The following is a 16,454-nucleotide window of genomic DNA, read 5'->3' as shown; positions in this document are numbered from 1 at the left end:
CATGTTACAGGGATATGTGCAAAGCTGGTCTAGGCAATCTGAGGTGAGAAATGTGCCGCAGCAGTTTGTTGTCTCTGTTGCTAATGGCCTGTGTGAGGTTGGTGTTTACCCAGCACCTCTGGTACTCCTGAGTACCTGCTCTTGCCCTGCAGCTTCGTGTGGCTGCTCTCTCTCTCCTGGATCCCCGCGGATGCAGGAGCTGGGGAAAGTGTGTGCTGCCCAGATCCTGCGTCACTGGTGCTGATGTGTCCGGGTGTTAACCCTTGGACCCTGCTGCTCCACGGTCTCGCAGTGTGTGGCTCAGGCTGCGTGGGCTGGGGACAGGGCTGACGTAGGGAGCAGCGTAGAGTCTCTCCAGCAGGCTAATCCGCCCTTTCAGATCAATCCGTATTAATAAAACAAATTCCAAGGTGCTCTGTTCCCGGCGCCACTTCAAGTGGTCTCCATGGCACCTGTGGCCGTGACAACAAAAAGGCACATCTGTGTTTGCACACCCGGTTCCTACCCACCTAAAGAGAGGAAAAATAGACAGACGATAGAAAAAAATATCCCTATTTATGTGAGGCAGGTCCTCACTGATATTCTTTACCACTGAGAATATGTGGATGCATGTACATTAGGATAATTCCAATTACTAAAATGTTATGTTTGGGGAACATTTGTGGTTGTATTTGTATAGTACAGTGTTATTCAACACTGAATATCAGGGTGATGTAGAAGTTGAACGCTCTCCTCCTCCTCATCACTTTAAATTCCTCAAGCTCTCTTCCTAGTGAAAGCTGTAGGCGTCTCGGGTCCGATTGCTAATTGGGCTGGCTTCCATTACTAAGCCACTAATATTTGTTTGAGTTTGATTGAACAATATACAGTAAATACAGATCATAAATAAAAATATTGTTAAAAAGTTCAGTTTGGCATGCAGTCAATGGGAAGAAAGTCCTTTACTGGCTTATGTGATGAGATTCAAACCCCTTTTAGAAGCGATAAAGATCTTCATAGTACCTTTTGGAGATGGAAAATTTGAAGTTTGTGAGTCTTGAATCAGACTTGAAGCTTAAGAGGACACCATGCTTGAACTGTTAGACAAAACACTATGAAGTGATTTATGAAGGAGGCTTAAGTGGGATATGTTACAGATCAATAGAGTCTTACGTGTACTAATGACCCTGGGTGTAGTAAAAATAATATATTTGCAAAAGCACAGATATTGACGGCCTGGTTCTGATTTTAGATGGGCTGTTCTGTTCACACAGAGGCATTGAAGAAGGAATCGGTTGCTTTTTTTTCCTGTTTTAAGATCATAAGGTGAAAACACTAGAGGAGACCATTCAACCCGTCTAGCTCACTTGAAGCTTAGAATGAGTAGAATTGGTGGCTAGGAGCCGATTATCAAAGAATCCTATAGAGCAGTTTCCTGGTCAGCGGCATGTTTCTAATCTCTGCCTCTGTGATGTTCTGTATTCATGGCAGGAGCCGATGCCAGCATTTCTCACGGCTGCCCTTGGGACGGCTGGCTGAACTGGTTTAAGCCCTCAGCTCAGCTCCCGTTTGCGATGGTGCAGTTTGAGCTGCTGAAATTCCCACTTCCAGCTGTGTTGTGTTTCCTCGCTGTCCCATAACCACTTCCCCACAAGGGGACATCTGAGCAGGGCGATGCCAGAGTGACAGGCCTCTTCTTATAGATATGAGTAGTTTGTACAAATGTGAAAGGTTTTGCATATTTAAGGTTATCTCTTCAAGAAACCAGGGTAATTCGTCTAATCTGAGGCTCTAACTAAGACCACTAACTGAGACCTGTTAATTGAAGTCTGTTTATTTATTCCTCAGTCAACGTTGAGTGGAGTTGTTTCTGCGGGTACGTAAATGTTGAGACCACACACACTAACACCCCGAGTGTCCTGTCTGGGGGAGAGCGGAATGAACCTCTTTTCCCTGATAAAGAATGAAACTCTCAGGTTCTCCTGTATCAGGTGGGGGGGGTCCAAATGTTCTTGCCCCTGATGGTCTCTCCTGGTGTGTCCCCCAGGTGTGCATCGAGACGTACAAGGCCAGCTGCCACCAGCGCAGCATCAACACGGCCGTGCGCGCCACCCTCAGCCAGATGCTGAGCGACCTGACCCTGCAGCTGCGGCAGAGGCAGGACTCTCCGGTGAGCGAGCGAGCGAGCGTCTCGGGTCGGGCCTGCTCCCGAAACAACCCCCGTCCAGAACGGGCCGCAGGCAGACCTCTGGCTTGCGATTCGGCACATGGAACTTATTCCGCTTGGCAGTTTGAGGAGGAAGAAATGATTGGACCGCTTTCTTTTTTAATAGCCGTTTCTAACATGGCTTCTTTGCTTCCTCCAAGCTGTACGTTTTCTTCCTGTGCCAGAAAGAGCTGGGGGCTCCAGAGTTCTGGCAGTGAAAGGGTTGCTTCAAGGCGCAGGGGACCCTGAAACGTGACCTTTTCTGATACTAACCAAAGGTGAAATGGTCAGAGTGTGGACTCTTCCTTACTGCCGTCTGTAGAAGTGAACTCACGCACAGGCGCTCGCTGGCCCTGCTCTCCAATTCCAGATCCATATGTTAAAGGATAGGCTGCAGTCCCCTGCTGCTGGGGCAGCAGTGGTTCGTGGGTTCACAGCCGTGAGCAGAGCTGTGTGCGTGGGACAGGTCTGCCTGGGCCTCGGTGCTCAGCACGGTCATTTCTCTATTGCTGTAATGTTGCCCTGCTGGTGAATAAATTGTAACGTGTTTTACTTGTGAGCTAGACAAAGTTACTGAATTTTTATTTCATAAAGAGAATCCCAGTATAGGTTAGTCTGCTGTGTACTCTGATTGTCAGAGCGCAATGTACTTTGTTGTCCTGAACGGCTGAAACATTTCTTTTCCCTTATAAACTAATCCAGTCCTAACTGAAACTCGACTGGGTAGTTCTCTGCATTGTCTGGTTTTTGCCAGTATCTTTTTAAGTATCTTTAATTAGTCATAAGGAAAATTTTTAGAGAGATGTTTAGTTTTATAATTTGTTGCGATGTGACAACACAGCTGAGTGCTAAAGGACAAACTGGCTATATATTGCTAATATTAGCAAGCTCAAATGGTGATAATCGGATAAAATGTCTGATTTACTTGGAGTATATATAATGTAAGTAAAATATTAGATTAAACAAGAAAACGGCAACCATAAAAGAATTTTGTCACAGCACTGGTCCTGGCAAATGTTTGGTGATGTTTTAAAACCCAACACTAAATGACTGACTGACATTAAGTATTAAGCATTCCCAGTTTATAAAAGACATGCGATACTGGTGTCAGTTTGTGTGCCGTTCTTGGTCTGTTGCAAGCTGGAAGGACCAAGCTTGATATTCATCTTTGCCTGGAGAATAGCTGCTGCCACAGCTACTGGAGTTGATAGCGAGTGCTTGCAGGTTTAATTCCACCTTAAAATGACATGGTGTGTGTCAGTAGAGAGCTGTTCACTAGCGTCGGTCAGCAGGAGCAGTTTAACGTTCTCTTCTCTGATTGTGACCCTTCAGGCGTCAGAGGGTGAGGAAGAGCTGATGCCATTCTCTCAGCACAGAGGTATGTCCCGAACACGACATCGTCCTCATCATATTGCTGCAGTCATGTGTCTGGGCGTGGAAACAGGACAACTGGGAACAGGAGAGATCATGGCCCGTGGGGCAGGGTTGGTGTACAGTATATAGCCTGACACTGTGTCACTTGCATTGCAGGCATCTGCTTTTCTGAAGGAGAAAAGAGAGGAGCTTTCAGGATGTTGTCTTGAGTCAGTTGTTTTTGTTAGCCTCTTGATTCACCTCTCACGGAAATGCTCTCATGTCTCTAGACATTTCCCCTACGACAGAGTCTCTGTGTGAAGACGTTGTGACCGTCCTCACTGTCTTCTGCGAGAAGCTGCAAGGAATCATTAAGTGAGTACTGTGCACAAGCTTTGCTCCATTTTTTGTGCATTTTGTTTTTACACAGTATCTCAGATTTGTTCAACTAAAATAACCCTCCTGTAAATGTATCCGAAACTACTTGGAATATTTAATCCTTTGACATTTTCTTTGCACATGTGGGGTAAATGATCTTGTCTGAATTAGTCACTAGCATGGACTGCTCCCCACTACCACAACTACTTCTAATATTAATGTCCTTACACTTATACAGCACCTTTCTGGACACTCCACTCAAAGAGCTTTACAGGTAATGGGGAATCCCACTGCCACCACCAATGTGCAGCCCCACCTGAAAGATGCAGCAGCATAGATGGGGCTTATTAGGAGGCCTTGATTGGTAAAGGCCAGGGGGAAATTTGGCCAGGACACAGGAGCAACACCCCTAATTAGAAACTATTTCTTCTCATTTCCACAGTGAGAACCAGCAGCTGCAGCTCCTCTACCTGGAGTGCATCCTCTCCATGCTGAGCAGCTGTCCCCTGAGCATGCACGTCCACAGGGGCTTCACTGACCTGGTGTGGTAAGGGCATGCTCAAGCCTGAGCCTTTTATTTCCTCTTTATGGCGACAGAGCCAAACCTTGAAGCAATCTGAAACTTTGTAAGGGTTCTGTGAGTATTAGACATTTCATTGTCCGTTGGAAGACGGACAGTTCTGTGGTTACTCTTTAATTATCAGTGACCAAAGGCTGATAATTAAACTTTGCCAGTTCAGCAGATAATTTGCGAGAAAACCCAGAGAGCTCTGTGACCAGAGTATGCAAACGTATACGCTGCCAGAAATGCTTGTGCTCCTGTGCTTTTCCTTCCCTTTGCTGAAAAAAAGTCACTCAGTCAGCTGTAAGAGAGCCCAGAGCTTTTACTCTCTTGTCTGCTGGGATGGGGGCCACCCCTACTGCAAACGAACACGGCCCTGTAGCGAGTCGACTGAAGGCCTTGCCTGCCTTTCCCCCAAACCCTTTGATTAGGAAGCAGCTCTGCCCAGCGCTGATTGTGATCCTGGGGAACCCCATGAACGACAAGACCATCACGTCGGCCCACGGCGGGGTCACCCAGGAGACGGACCCCCCGTCGGCGGGGGTCTCCGACCAGGGGCGGGGCTCGGGCTGCTCCTCCAGCCCGCCGGCCCTGATTGGCCCCGTGGCGCGGACCATCTACTACATGGGGGCGGAGCTGGTGCGCCTGGTGGGCTGCGTGGAGTCCATGAAGCCGGTGCTGCAGTCGCTGTACCACCGCATCCTGCTGTACCCCCCGCCGCAGCACCGAGTGGAGGCCATCCGGATCATGAAGGAGGTGAGGCCGCGGGGGCCCCACTGGGGCGTTCTCGACAGCGTTGGGCAATGGATCTTTAATCATAGGGAATCTTAAGAGAAATATTTCGTGCTCTATTTTTTTTTTGCCTTGATAAAATAATTAACTGTGGAAGGGTAGTCACCTGGGCGGCACTGGGCAATCATTGAACAATCTGCGATTAGACTGCTGGGAAAAAAAAAGATTTTCAGATTTCCGAATTCTGAATTACCAGCTTCTTCCCTCTGGCAAACTTTTTAGGTTGCCCAAATGGAGATCAGATGAGTACAGATATTCATTGTTCCCTCATCTATTGAGGCAATCAATACAAATAAATGGGAAGGGTAAACCCAGTCGAGCCAGCAGAAACTGATCACGTTGTGTCAGCTAATAGATGTGATGTATTCCGATGTACAGGCGCACTGTGTGTCTGTGAAGGTTTTCCGCTGGGGGACAGTGAAGTTTATCTTGTCTTTTCCGGAGGCTGTCCGCACAGCGTGCTTGGGCTCTGTGCTGGTCCTGGGGCTGTTGTTTTGAGCCAGTTCGTTGCACCCAGTAAGAATATCAGAGGGCTGCTTTGAAAGCAGAAAATGGATTTCCTGGCATTCGGTTAATGGTAGCTGGTCTTCCCGAAGGGGTGGGAAGGTGGAAATTGTGAATAGAGCAGAAGGGATGTTGAGTGTTATGCTGTCCATTCCAGCTCTCAGGACAGGGACGCTTTCAGACGTAGGACGTAGCAACAGGTGGAAACTGTTGTCTAGATTTATAACCCCACTTTGTTTGTATTGACTCTCTGACCTCCTAGAAACAGGATGGCAGCCTTGAAATAACAGAAAGCTGGAATTGTCTCCCCGTCCGCAAGGACCTGGAGAAAGGCGATGTGGTTTGAGGGGATTGGTGAAGGCTGTTTTACCAATTTCATGGTTCTTTGTTTTGCTCCCCTGGGTGGTGGCGTCGCCTGCGAGCAGATTCTGGGCAGCTCACAGCGCCTCTTTGACCTAGCAGGACCGCCCGTCTCGGAGTCAGAATCCCGGAAGCGGTCCTTTTCCAAGAGGAAATCTCACCTGGACCTCCTGAAGCTGTGAGTCAGCCGACCCTTGTTGACTGCCTCCAGCGTGTGGAATTGGGGTCTTGTAAACGATGGCTGGGGTTTCAGGGCCATTACACTCGCCCGCCTTGCATTTGTGTACAAGACCACAGAAAGCTTGGACAAACCAGTGAGGGTATAAATCTGACTGTGCACTTTTGTTTTTACATGTCGGCTACATGTTTTCTAATTTTTTTTTTTTTAAAGCCTCAAGGCTCGCACTCCCAACAGCTTCGACCGTGTGCGAAAAAAGTCATTGTCACTTGAATTTAATAGTAGCTTTTGTTTTTCCCATTGTCCTGAGTCTTAGTTAACCAGTTTATTTCTTTATCCGATCTTACTTTTTGTCTGCAACTCGAATGATTTGGAGAAACGCAAACGAGCAGAAAGTGCTTGGGTGTCCTTAGCCTTGCAGTCAGGGTTCCAGCGCTTTTGAAATCACTGACGATAACTCATCGTTCAGAACTGAGCGTTGGAGTAGAGAGCTCGCGCGGTGGGCACTGAGACGACGTGCTGGGGAAGCCCATGGCGCCTTGAGCAGTAGCCCACCCCCGAGAGCGCTCTCTGATCCCGGTCTGCTCCGCAGGGTGATGGATGGGATGACGGAGGCCTGCGTGAAGGGCGGCATCGAGGCCTGCTTCTCGGCGGTGTCCTGCGTCTGCGCCCTGCTGGGGGCGCTGGAGCAGCTCAGCCAGGGCCGGGGGCTGCGTCCCGAGCAGGCCCGGCTGCTGCTGCAGCGTCTGGACGAGCTGAAGGAGGGGCCGGAGTCGGCGCGCGAGTCCGTGGAGATCAACGAGGCCGACTTCCGCTGGCAGCGGCGGGTGCTGTCCTCCGAGCACACGCCCTGGGAGCCCGGCAGCGAGCGCAGCCCCGACATCAGCATCAGCGTCACCACGGACACCGGCCAGACCACGCTGGAGGGGGACCTGGGCCAGACCACCCCCGAGGAGAGCGCCGACGAGCCCCGGCTGCCGTCCCCCACCGGCGCGGCGGAGCGCGGGGAGGCCCGCGGCCGGGGGGCCGAGCTGGAGGGCGGCGAGCAGCCGGACGTCATCCAGCGCAGCCACGCCCTGGCCTACCCCGACATCACCAACTTCCTGTCGGTGGAGTGCCGGACCCGGTCGCACGGCTCCCGCTACAGTGAGAGCAACTTCAGCGTGGACGAGCAGGACCTGTCCAGGACCGAGTTCGACTCCTGCGACCAGTACTCCATGGCGGCCGAGAAGGACTCGGGGCGCTCCGACGTGTCCGACATGGGCTCCGACAACTGCTCCCTGGCCGATGAGGAGCAGACGCCCAAGGACTGCCCGGGCCACCGCTCCCTCCGCACGGCGGCCCTGTCCTTGAAACTGCTCAAGAACCAGGAGGCGGACCAGCAGAGCGCCAGGCTCTTCGTGCAGTCGCTGGCCGGCCTGCTGCCCCGCCTGCTGGGGCTGCAGACCACCGAGGAGGTGGACCTGTCCCTGCAGAACTTCTCCTCCACCTTCTGCTCCGGCCTGCAGGCGGGTAAGAGGCGTTGACATGGCTTGTCGCCCAGCTTACAATGCACTGTAGAAGAGCAGGAGCAGACTGCAGTGGAGAAGTACAGTCTCCAAGCTAGCCAGGAGCCTGCAGCCCAGCACTATGCCTGGCGTTGACGCAGAGGGGCAAAGAAGCTGCCCCGGTTCAGATCAGTCCGATTGGTTACAGTAGGTTGAAGGTTGAGTGTTGAAGGTTGATGCTCTAAGCACAGCAGGGTAAACATTCAGAATTCTTCTGGATCAAGTTCAGGACCTGCTCCCCACTGTTGGGAGTAACTTGCATTACATCCACGCTGAAAAGAGAAGAAAAGGGACACGACGTTTCGGCTGTGGAGCCTTCTTCAGGTGTGAGAAAGAGAGGAAAGTCAGCAGCTGGTAAAGCAGGGGAGAACAAGAGCCGGGAGTGGAGAGGCGAGAGCAGGAGGGAGGCAGAGTGGGCACTCAGGTGGTGTGAAGTCGAGAGAGAGGTGAAGAGAGGTGTGAAGTCAAAAACCTTCAAAAGAATAGAGAGGATTAGAAGGAAACAAGTCTGTCGTTGAGAGAAGGGGGAAGGTGTGATCCTAGTTTCAGGATAATTTTGGTTCTGGATGTCTTTCTGCAATAGGAGTTGAGAAACCCATCTTTGAGAATGCAGACGGAGAGATCAGTGTGATCGTGCCCATTGGAGGTGAAATGAGAAACATGTTCTCTGAAGCGGTCTCCGAGTCTCCTTCCTGAACCGAGCTAGCCAGGAGCCTGCAGCCCAGCGCCGTCAGCGCGCAGTATGCCGGGCATTGATGCAGGCGCACGCTGCTGTTCAGGTAGTCCTGGCTCCAGCTGGGCAAAGACACTGCAGCCCCGGTTCAGATCAGTCCGATTGGTTACAGTAGGTTGAATGTTGAAGGTCGAAGGTCGATGCTCTAAGCAGGGTAAACGTTCAAAATTCTACTGGGTCAAGTGCAGAACCTACGCCCCAGTTGTTGGAAGTAACTTGAGTTTACATTATGATACGATACTACTTTTTTTCTGATTTCTTAGCAATTTGTCTTTCATCCAAGCTGGTGCAAATGTAACAAGAGATGACAGAGTTGGAAACAAAAGCTAGGAACTTGGAATCTTGTTTACATGAAATAGCATCAGTTCAGTTCAGAAGCTTTGATGATCACTCTGTCAGACTTTTGACCAGATTTCATGTGGAATACAGAAATGTGATGATGTGCTAGTCCTGTTTATCATATGTTAACTCTTTTTCCTGTTGGAAGAAGGTGATTGAAGGTGATTTTTTTCATATTCAGTGGTTGTATTGCAACTGGAGCTATGTGTGTTTGTGAGGAGACACTTATGTCCATTGAAGACACTGCCCTCACTGCTGTGTAGCTGAAAAGCGAGCATCTGTCAGGAGTGTCTAAATGGCCTCAAAAAGCATGAGGTTAATGTTCATCACCAGTAACTGCCAAGTGCCCTGCTGCTGCTTGGCAAATGTCAGAAACAGCAGATGTTTCTTCGCACGTCCAGTTTACCTGACCTGTCAAGAGGAACAGCTTACACCACAGATCAGACTAAACGCTCTTGCTAACTGGTGCGTTCAAGAGTCATTAGCGCTGTAGAAGTGGGAGAGTGTTGTATACTAAGGGCAGGTTTGCAGGAAATTACAGCAAGTCAAATATTAAAACAGCTGAAGATTTTTACATTGTTTGCCTGATTACCAACAATTCTGCTGATAGTGACTGGCTAGGATTTCATATCGGGGACTTTTTTTACTTATCCTTTTGCTTTTCAATACCACAGTTTTGCTGAATAAGATCTGATATGAACCCTAGATTCTTGTAAGCCTGCAAGGACTTTAATAAGGAATCCAGAATATCGCAGAATCTAGATTTTTTTTCTCTTTCGCTTCGCGTCTTCCATTCCTGCTTGCCTTTTAAAAAAGCCGCTATCCAACGGCAGATTTGACTAATATTTAGTTTGACGTTAGGGGAAACTAACTTATTTTTTAAATAAGCTTTACTGCCAGCCATAAATTAGGAATCTGTTGTCTTCACTTTAACCAGCACTTGACCACATGCAGTATGATTTGACAATGACTGAATGCTTTTTTTCCTGATGTCCTCTGGCTGGCGCAGGTGGGATTCACTCTCCCGGGTTCGAAGGCAGTGGGAATCTGAGCTGTCAGGCCCTAATGAACGCAGATGGTCTGTACCTGGTGTCTTACTATGCTCTGCTGCTCAACCTCAAGCTCTGCTGCTGTGACTACTACAGGAGGAAGCCGGCTCCGGTGTTTGTCAGCCTGGTGAGCAAACGCACTTTTCTCCCTGCGGTCACAGTGGGCTGGAGCTGACCTCACCACTTTCTGTTAGGGAACTGGCTTCTCGTAGCTCCAAGAAATTGTAACACTGTGCATGAATAAGTGGAAGAAAGCCTCTTTGCATCTCTGTTGTCTCCTGGGAATTGTGCTTCTTACAGCACATTTCAGAAAATGGGGAACAAAAGTGTGGATGCTCTCAGTGTGCTGTACCTTGAAGGTCTGGAAATTTGAATAACAGAGGAGGAATAACAATTACCTGAACGCAGCTCACTGGCCAAGCTCCTGTGATGTCAAGAGTATCTTTATCGCGTGAGAAAAACCGTGGAGCTGCGGACTCTTCTCTTGCACAACTAGAGATGTATTTCTTTATTTAAAACTTTGCCAATCAAACATTTGAAACACGCATCCGCCTCAGGAAACTGTTTCTGTCTCTCATCCAGAATCCATAACACTCAAAAACGGTTTTGCATACAATTTTATTACAATCATTATTATAAATTATTCATTACTCATTCTAAAGCAGCCTACAGTTAGTAATGCATCTGCTTTGTCCACTACTGTGTAATATAAAATACCACACGGCTCATCACACTGGGGGTGGAGCTGAGTGCTTGCTTTCTACGAAGATCGATTCCCTGTGGACTTTAAACAGCATGAGAGTAAAATGAGAATACTCCTACAGCCAGCGGCGCAGGGAATCAGCCAGCCCTGTTCGCTGTGAAACATGGCAAGTGTAGAGTAAGAAAGGTTCAGTCTTGTCCTTAAGAAAAGTACAGTTTCGGCAGACTTAGAGCAGTGTGAGTGTGTCGTAATCATTCAAGCAGTGTGACATTTTTCAAGGCCTTTTATCCAGGTGTGATCATGTGGTACTTCAGCCTTGCTAGACTAACCCTGCAGTCTCCTTGGTGATTTATGAGCATATCGGTTTCATTGCACATGGTCAGAGAGCCACTGAGATTGAAATGCAGACGGAGGAAGATGTCCTCTATTCCTGTATCTCTTGATTTCCCCTGCCTGTTCCTCATTACAGTACCCCGAACCTGTCCTCCCTTTCAGTCTAGACATCGGCCAGGGCAGTGACAGTGACGTCTAATAAAGTAAATTCGCTGCCGCGTATGCTTTACTGTGTAGCTCCAGGCATCTGTCTTGTCCAGGGCCAGATGACTAAGACAAGGCCTGTTGGAGGTGGGATTTTCCTCTTCCCAGCAGGCTGTGGTGCAGCAGGTCTCCGTCGTGCTGCGCGAAAGACCGGCTGTCCTGCTGCTTTCTCCCCTGCAGAAGGAGTTTGTGCGGCAGATCCAGAGCAGCGGGGTGCTGGTGGTCCTGTCCCAAGCCTGGATCGAGGAGCTGTACTGCCAGGTCCTGGACAGGAACCTGCTGGGGGAGGCGGGCTACTGGGGCACGCCGGAGGAGCACTCCCTCCCCCTCATCACCATGCTGACAGGTAGGCTAAAGAGGCAGGCGCCTGCACCGCGCCCTGCGGGAGCCTCGCACCCTCAGAAACACAGGGGTGAGCAGATCAGCTGATTCTCGGAGCATGAAAACCACAAGAACAACTGCAAGTCAATGAAAGTGGTCATTCAGCCCATGTAGCCTATTTGGTAGTTGGTTGTTAATTGACTGTTATGGAATGGTCCCTTGTTCCAGTCTCTCACTACCCTTTGAGTAAAGAAGGGCCTCCAGTTTTTGCTATTTGCCATAAGACAACTTGCTTCCTTTCTCTTTCTTTACATCTTAGTTTATGGCTAATTGAAAGGCAGGTCATGCTTAAAAACCCCTGCAGAAAACAGGGGGAGGCAGGAAAGCACCGTGAGCACAAAACCAGGCGCAGGATAACCAGCAGCTGTGCCAGTGTGGGCGGTGTCTCTCCAGGGGTCATGGAGAAGCGCGGCAGGGTCGCTCATGGGCTGACAAAGCAGGACAAGGCGAGGATCTGAGCTCGGCGTATCTCGCACTCCTGAGTGCGGATATCTTGTTGTCCATCTGCAGACATGGACGGCCTGGGCAGCAGCGCTGTGGGCGGCCAGCTGATCCGCAAGGCCTCCCTGCAGTCGCCCCTCTCCTGCGACAGGAGCACAGACAACACCGTCCTGGCAGGTACTCGCTCTTCGAGTTTCTACTTCAGGCAGCCGACATCGCAAATCACCCGCTCTCGTCGTGCAGAACGAGAGCTGAAACGCATCTTTTAACCCCCCCGCCCCGGAAAAGACAGCTCGTAAAAATAACCGAACGCAGTTGAGCCACTCTGTTGCCATAGCAGCCAGCCCTCTTTACCTCGTTCTGTATTCATGGTGCTGCTCGGCCTTTTTGTTCAGTGTTAAGAGCCAAGCACTTACAAAACGCGAAGGTTCACAGAGAATTGTTTCATTTTTACAATATATCCTGCATGTAGGCGTATCTTCTGTTTTCTGGGGTCCAGTCCTGTTCCTGGAGGGACACTGTCTGCATCAGCGTGGGAGAAACTGATGGGCTTGTGCAGTTAAGCCAGTTAACTGGCATTTAAGAGCCTGGACTCTGGACTGAGAACTGCAGACACACTTTCCCTCCGGGACCAGGACTGGCATTACAAGTCCTAAAAGTCCATGGCAGTTGTCAGTTTTCTGATGGGTACTTTTTTGTCCACTACTGTGGAAATTTGGCTTTTGTATTTTTATGGGAGAAGCCAAACTCACAAGCAAAACATAAAATAAAATCACATACCGTACATGAAATCACAACAACAGTATGTGCTATATAAATAAATGGATAAATAAACAGGCAGTGGGGGGGACTACATTTACACACATTCATTGAGCTGTTTTGTTGCAGACGGGACAAAGGGCCTTCTTATAAATGCTTTTTTTATCTGGTACCCTTGTAATGAGGAATCCCTTGTTTCATCAGTTCAGTTTCACGTGTACCGGATGTAATTCGGTTTTTTAAATGTGACTCGTGGGAATTGTTTTTCTCATAGAGAGCAAAATACCCTTCTGGGAAGGGCTGTAGCACAGACCTGCGCTTGACCTCAGGGCCTCGGGCCCTGCTTCTTCTTGTAGGTGTGGTCTTCGCACGCTACATCCTGATTGGCTGCTGGAAGAACCTGATTGACACCCTGTCCACCCCCCTCACGGGCCGCATGGCTGGCAGCTCCAAGGGCCTGGCCTTCATCCTGGGTGCCGAGGGGGTGAAGGAGCAGAACCAGAAGGAGAGGGACACCATCTGCCTGAGTCTGGATGGCCTGAGGAAGGCAGCGGGACTCAGCTGTGCCCTAGGTAACAGGGCAGGGGCAGGGGCAGCTGTGAATACCCCCCTGCGGAGGGTGGCAGTCCGGGCGGGGAGAGCCTGTGGGGCGCAGGGGGGTGTTCCCTGCCAGCAGAGAGAGTGAACATCTTCTGGAGGCACCAAGGGATCTGTCTTGAGCTGTGAACACTCCTGTGAAAAAACCCCATTCTTTGCCTTCTAAGCCCTTATTAAGGTGGAATAAGGTTCATTCTGCCTTAATGGATGGAACATTTCTGCCTTTGCACTTGTAAAACATGTTTAAAGCACCATGCGGTTCTGAACACAGGGTCTTCAATCGGTGTGTTTTTGACTCGGTCCACTGGGAGTCACTGGGAGATACAGCTGAACCCAGCAGGCACAGGGTGGAAAGTGAGAGTACACTCAGGATGAGACAGACCAGTCCATCTCAGGGTGTGCCATGATCACCACCTCCACTGCACCACTCTCCTAAAATATTCTGTCCAGTTTTTTTATCTGGAGTTTTCTAAAGGTCAGAAATTGCAAGTTAACTTTGGGGAAAAAAATTGTCTGATCTGCAGCCTTGTGATGCAGGAGGCTGGGACATTTCCTAATGTAGAAATCTGAGAGAAGCCAGTGTGATATCACTCACCTTTCATGAGCACGAAATTCCCACTAATAGTTAAAACTGCTTGGGTTCTGGTATCTCAGCTAGTTAAGTAGTTCTCTGCACAGATAAAAATCTGAGAAGCCGTGATGTCAAAGCACTCTAATGATATGATTAAATATTTATGCTCCGCTGAAAATAGATGTAATATTCTGCCTAATTAATTTGTCAAGATAGGTCTTTGTAAGATCTTCATGTTGTAATCGACTGGACAAAACAGATGAGTGATCAGTCTTATCTACTGAAAGCTACTGGCACATGGCAAAGGAGCTCATGCAGAGGTTCAAATGAATCATTTATACCTGGTCCGTACTGGGGGAAAAAGCACTACTATAGAAATGAGCATGTATTTTCCCAGTTAGCCCCAGACCAGTTGTCTAAATGAAGATGTACAGAGGGTTTACCTATTGGCTGACACTTCTTCAGGGGTAACGAAATCTGTCCGCTGCATGTTTCCGTCTCCCTGCACTAGTTTATTACAACCAGTAGGTGGAGCAGTTCCTCTTCACCATTTGCTGTTAAATTGCGTCTCCCTCCTTTCCTGGACCTGTAGAACACAGACACTGAGCACATGGGGGTTTTACAGTTGTAGAGCCACACACTGTGCACTGTGATGCAGCTGACAGTCTTCAGTTCTGTTAAACTAACTGAGATTTTGTTCTGGGTGGTACAATAGGTGCAGAAGTGAGAGATTACTTTACCGTTTGAATTAACGGAAAACTTTTCAGAGATCAAGTAGTTCGGAGCTCAGTTCAACATCTCATCCAAAGGGTGGCACTCTCTACAGCAAGGTGGGGTCACACACTGAGGCACTGGTTTGGAAATCAATAATAATAATAATAATTAATACTTGCTTACACCTTATATAGCGCTTTTCTGGACACTCCACTCAAAGTGCTTTACAGGTAATGGGGATCCCCTCCACCACCAGTGTGCAGCCCAACCTGGATGATGCGACGGCTGCCATAGTGCGCCAGAACGCTCCCCACACACCAGCTCTCAGTGGGGAGGAGAGCAGAGTAATGAAGCCAGTACAGAGATGGGGATTATTAGGAGGCCATGATTGGTAAGGGCCAATGGGAAATTTGGCCAGGACGCCGGGGTTACACCCCTACTCTTTTCGAGAAACGCCCTGGGATTTTTAATTTTTAAAGTCAGGACCTCGGTTCTATGTCTCATCCGAAGGACAGCGCAATTTTTACAGTATAGTGTCCCGTCACTATACTGGGGCATTAGGACCCACATAGACCACATGGCGAGCTGTCCCAACTAACATCTCTTCCGGCAGCAACCTTAGTTTTTCCCAGGAGGTCTCCCATCCTGGTACTGACCAGGCTCACACCCACTGAGCTTCAGTGGGCTGCCAGTTGTGAGTTGCAGGGTGATATGGCGGCTAAGAAAATTCTGATTTAGAGGGAAGATCGCCCCCTACTGGTCCACCGACAACACTTGCAGCAGCAACCTGGATTTCCTTAGAGGTCTCCCGTCCCAAGACTGACCAGGCCCAGCTCTGCCCTTTAAACCTGCTGGAAGAGGAGGGTGCAAAGCGATTCTCCGGTTGTGTTGCACTGTGGGCTGTGTTGGCTGGAGAGGTCCCGTGTCCACGAGCCATCTCTGACGTAACCCTCCCTCCTTCTGCCGCCCACAGGAGTGGCTGCAAACTGTGCCTCCGCTCTGGCCCAGATGGCAGCCGCCTCCTGCGTCCAGGAGGAGAAGGAGGAGCGGGAGGTTCCCGAATCCGGAGACACAATAGCACAAGGTATTGTCCCGGGATGACCTGAGCAGGCAATCTGACAAAGCGACAATGAAGGGAACCGCGATTTATTTTTCCCAACTCCGTCCCAGTTAGCCTGATTGTGTTGGGATGTAGTCTTGATCTGGGGGGATGCAGCACATTACAGACCAAGGACCAGATGTTGTTTGATGGAGTGTTGCTGAGGAGTAGGTGGGTCCAATAAAATGTGTGGGGATGCAAGGAGTCGCAGCGCAGTCCGGTGAAGGTTTGAGATGAGTTAAACTGTGATGAAAACGGCCACTTCTGGAGAACACTGGGAAGAGATATTATTTCCCACAATGCCCCAAATTATAACAGTGTTGCAGAGGGCTTATAGTCCGGGTTCAGCCATGGCCACCCTATATTATTGCCATGAGTGGGTGTTTGAGTGACCATTACACTCCCACTTATGGCTCAGTGGCTATTCCTGATGATGTTATCCCACCTTTCAGCTATTCCAGAGGTGTCCCGTGCAACAGAGCAGGTGTCTGTTTAGAAATTCCCTCAAGGAGTAATGACCCCAGGCCAGAGTCGGATTTTCTATCCATGGATCCAATCATGACTCTGTGAGTGAGAAACGAGCCCCCTAGTGCGTTTCTCAGGTGTGCAGTGCGTGTGCTCGTGAAGGGCTGGAGAGTGCTGACTGGCCCGTGTCTGGCTCTGGCTCCACAC

At 49.5% G+C, this 16,454-nt stretch overlaps 1 protein-coding gene across 1 annotated transcript in view; it reads left to right on the top strand.

Moving 5' to 3' along the window:
- The window catches only part of arfgef3 (ARFGEF family member 3), a 57,974-nt gene that overhangs the window by 17,773 nt on the left and 23,747 nt on the right, over nucleotides 1-16,454 (top strand). Inside the window, exons 6-17 of the mRNA XM_069179798.1 lie at nucleotides 2,027-2,149; nucleotides 3,518-3,563; nucleotides 3,829-3,913; nucleotides 4,359-4,463; nucleotides 4,910-5,234; nucleotides 6,200-6,312; nucleotides 6,905-7,824; nucleotides 9,941-10,107; nucleotides 11,401-11,566; nucleotides 12,112-12,219; nucleotides 13,158-13,373; nucleotides 15,657-15,767. Coding sequence (XP_069035899.1) covers nucleotides 2,027-2,149; nucleotides 3,518-3,563; nucleotides 3,829-3,913; nucleotides 4,359-4,463; nucleotides 4,910-5,234; nucleotides 6,200-6,312; nucleotides 6,905-7,824; nucleotides 9,941-10,107; nucleotides 11,401-11,566; nucleotides 12,112-12,219; nucleotides 13,158-13,373; nucleotides 15,657-15,767 — 2,485 coding nt within the window. The remainder of the gene's footprint in view (nucleotides 1-2,026; nucleotides 2,150-3,517; nucleotides 3,564-3,828; nucleotides 3,914-4,358; nucleotides 4,464-4,909; nucleotides 5,235-6,199; nucleotides 6,313-6,904; nucleotides 7,825-9,940; nucleotides 10,108-11,400; nucleotides 11,567-12,111; nucleotides 12,220-13,157; nucleotides 13,374-15,656; nucleotides 15,768-16,454) is intronic.

This window comes from Lepisosteus oculatus, chromosome 17, assembly GCF_040954835.1.
Source record: "Lepisosteus oculatus isolate fLepOcu1 chromosome 17, fLepOcu1.hap2, whole genome shotgun sequence".
NCBI classification, from domain to species: Eukaryota; Metazoa; Chordata; class Actinopteri; order Semionotiformes; family Lepisosteidae; genus Lepisosteus; species Lepisosteus oculatus.
The sequence above is the reverse complement of the archived record's forward strand: the minus strand, read 5'-3'. Positions and strand labels throughout refer to the sequence as shown.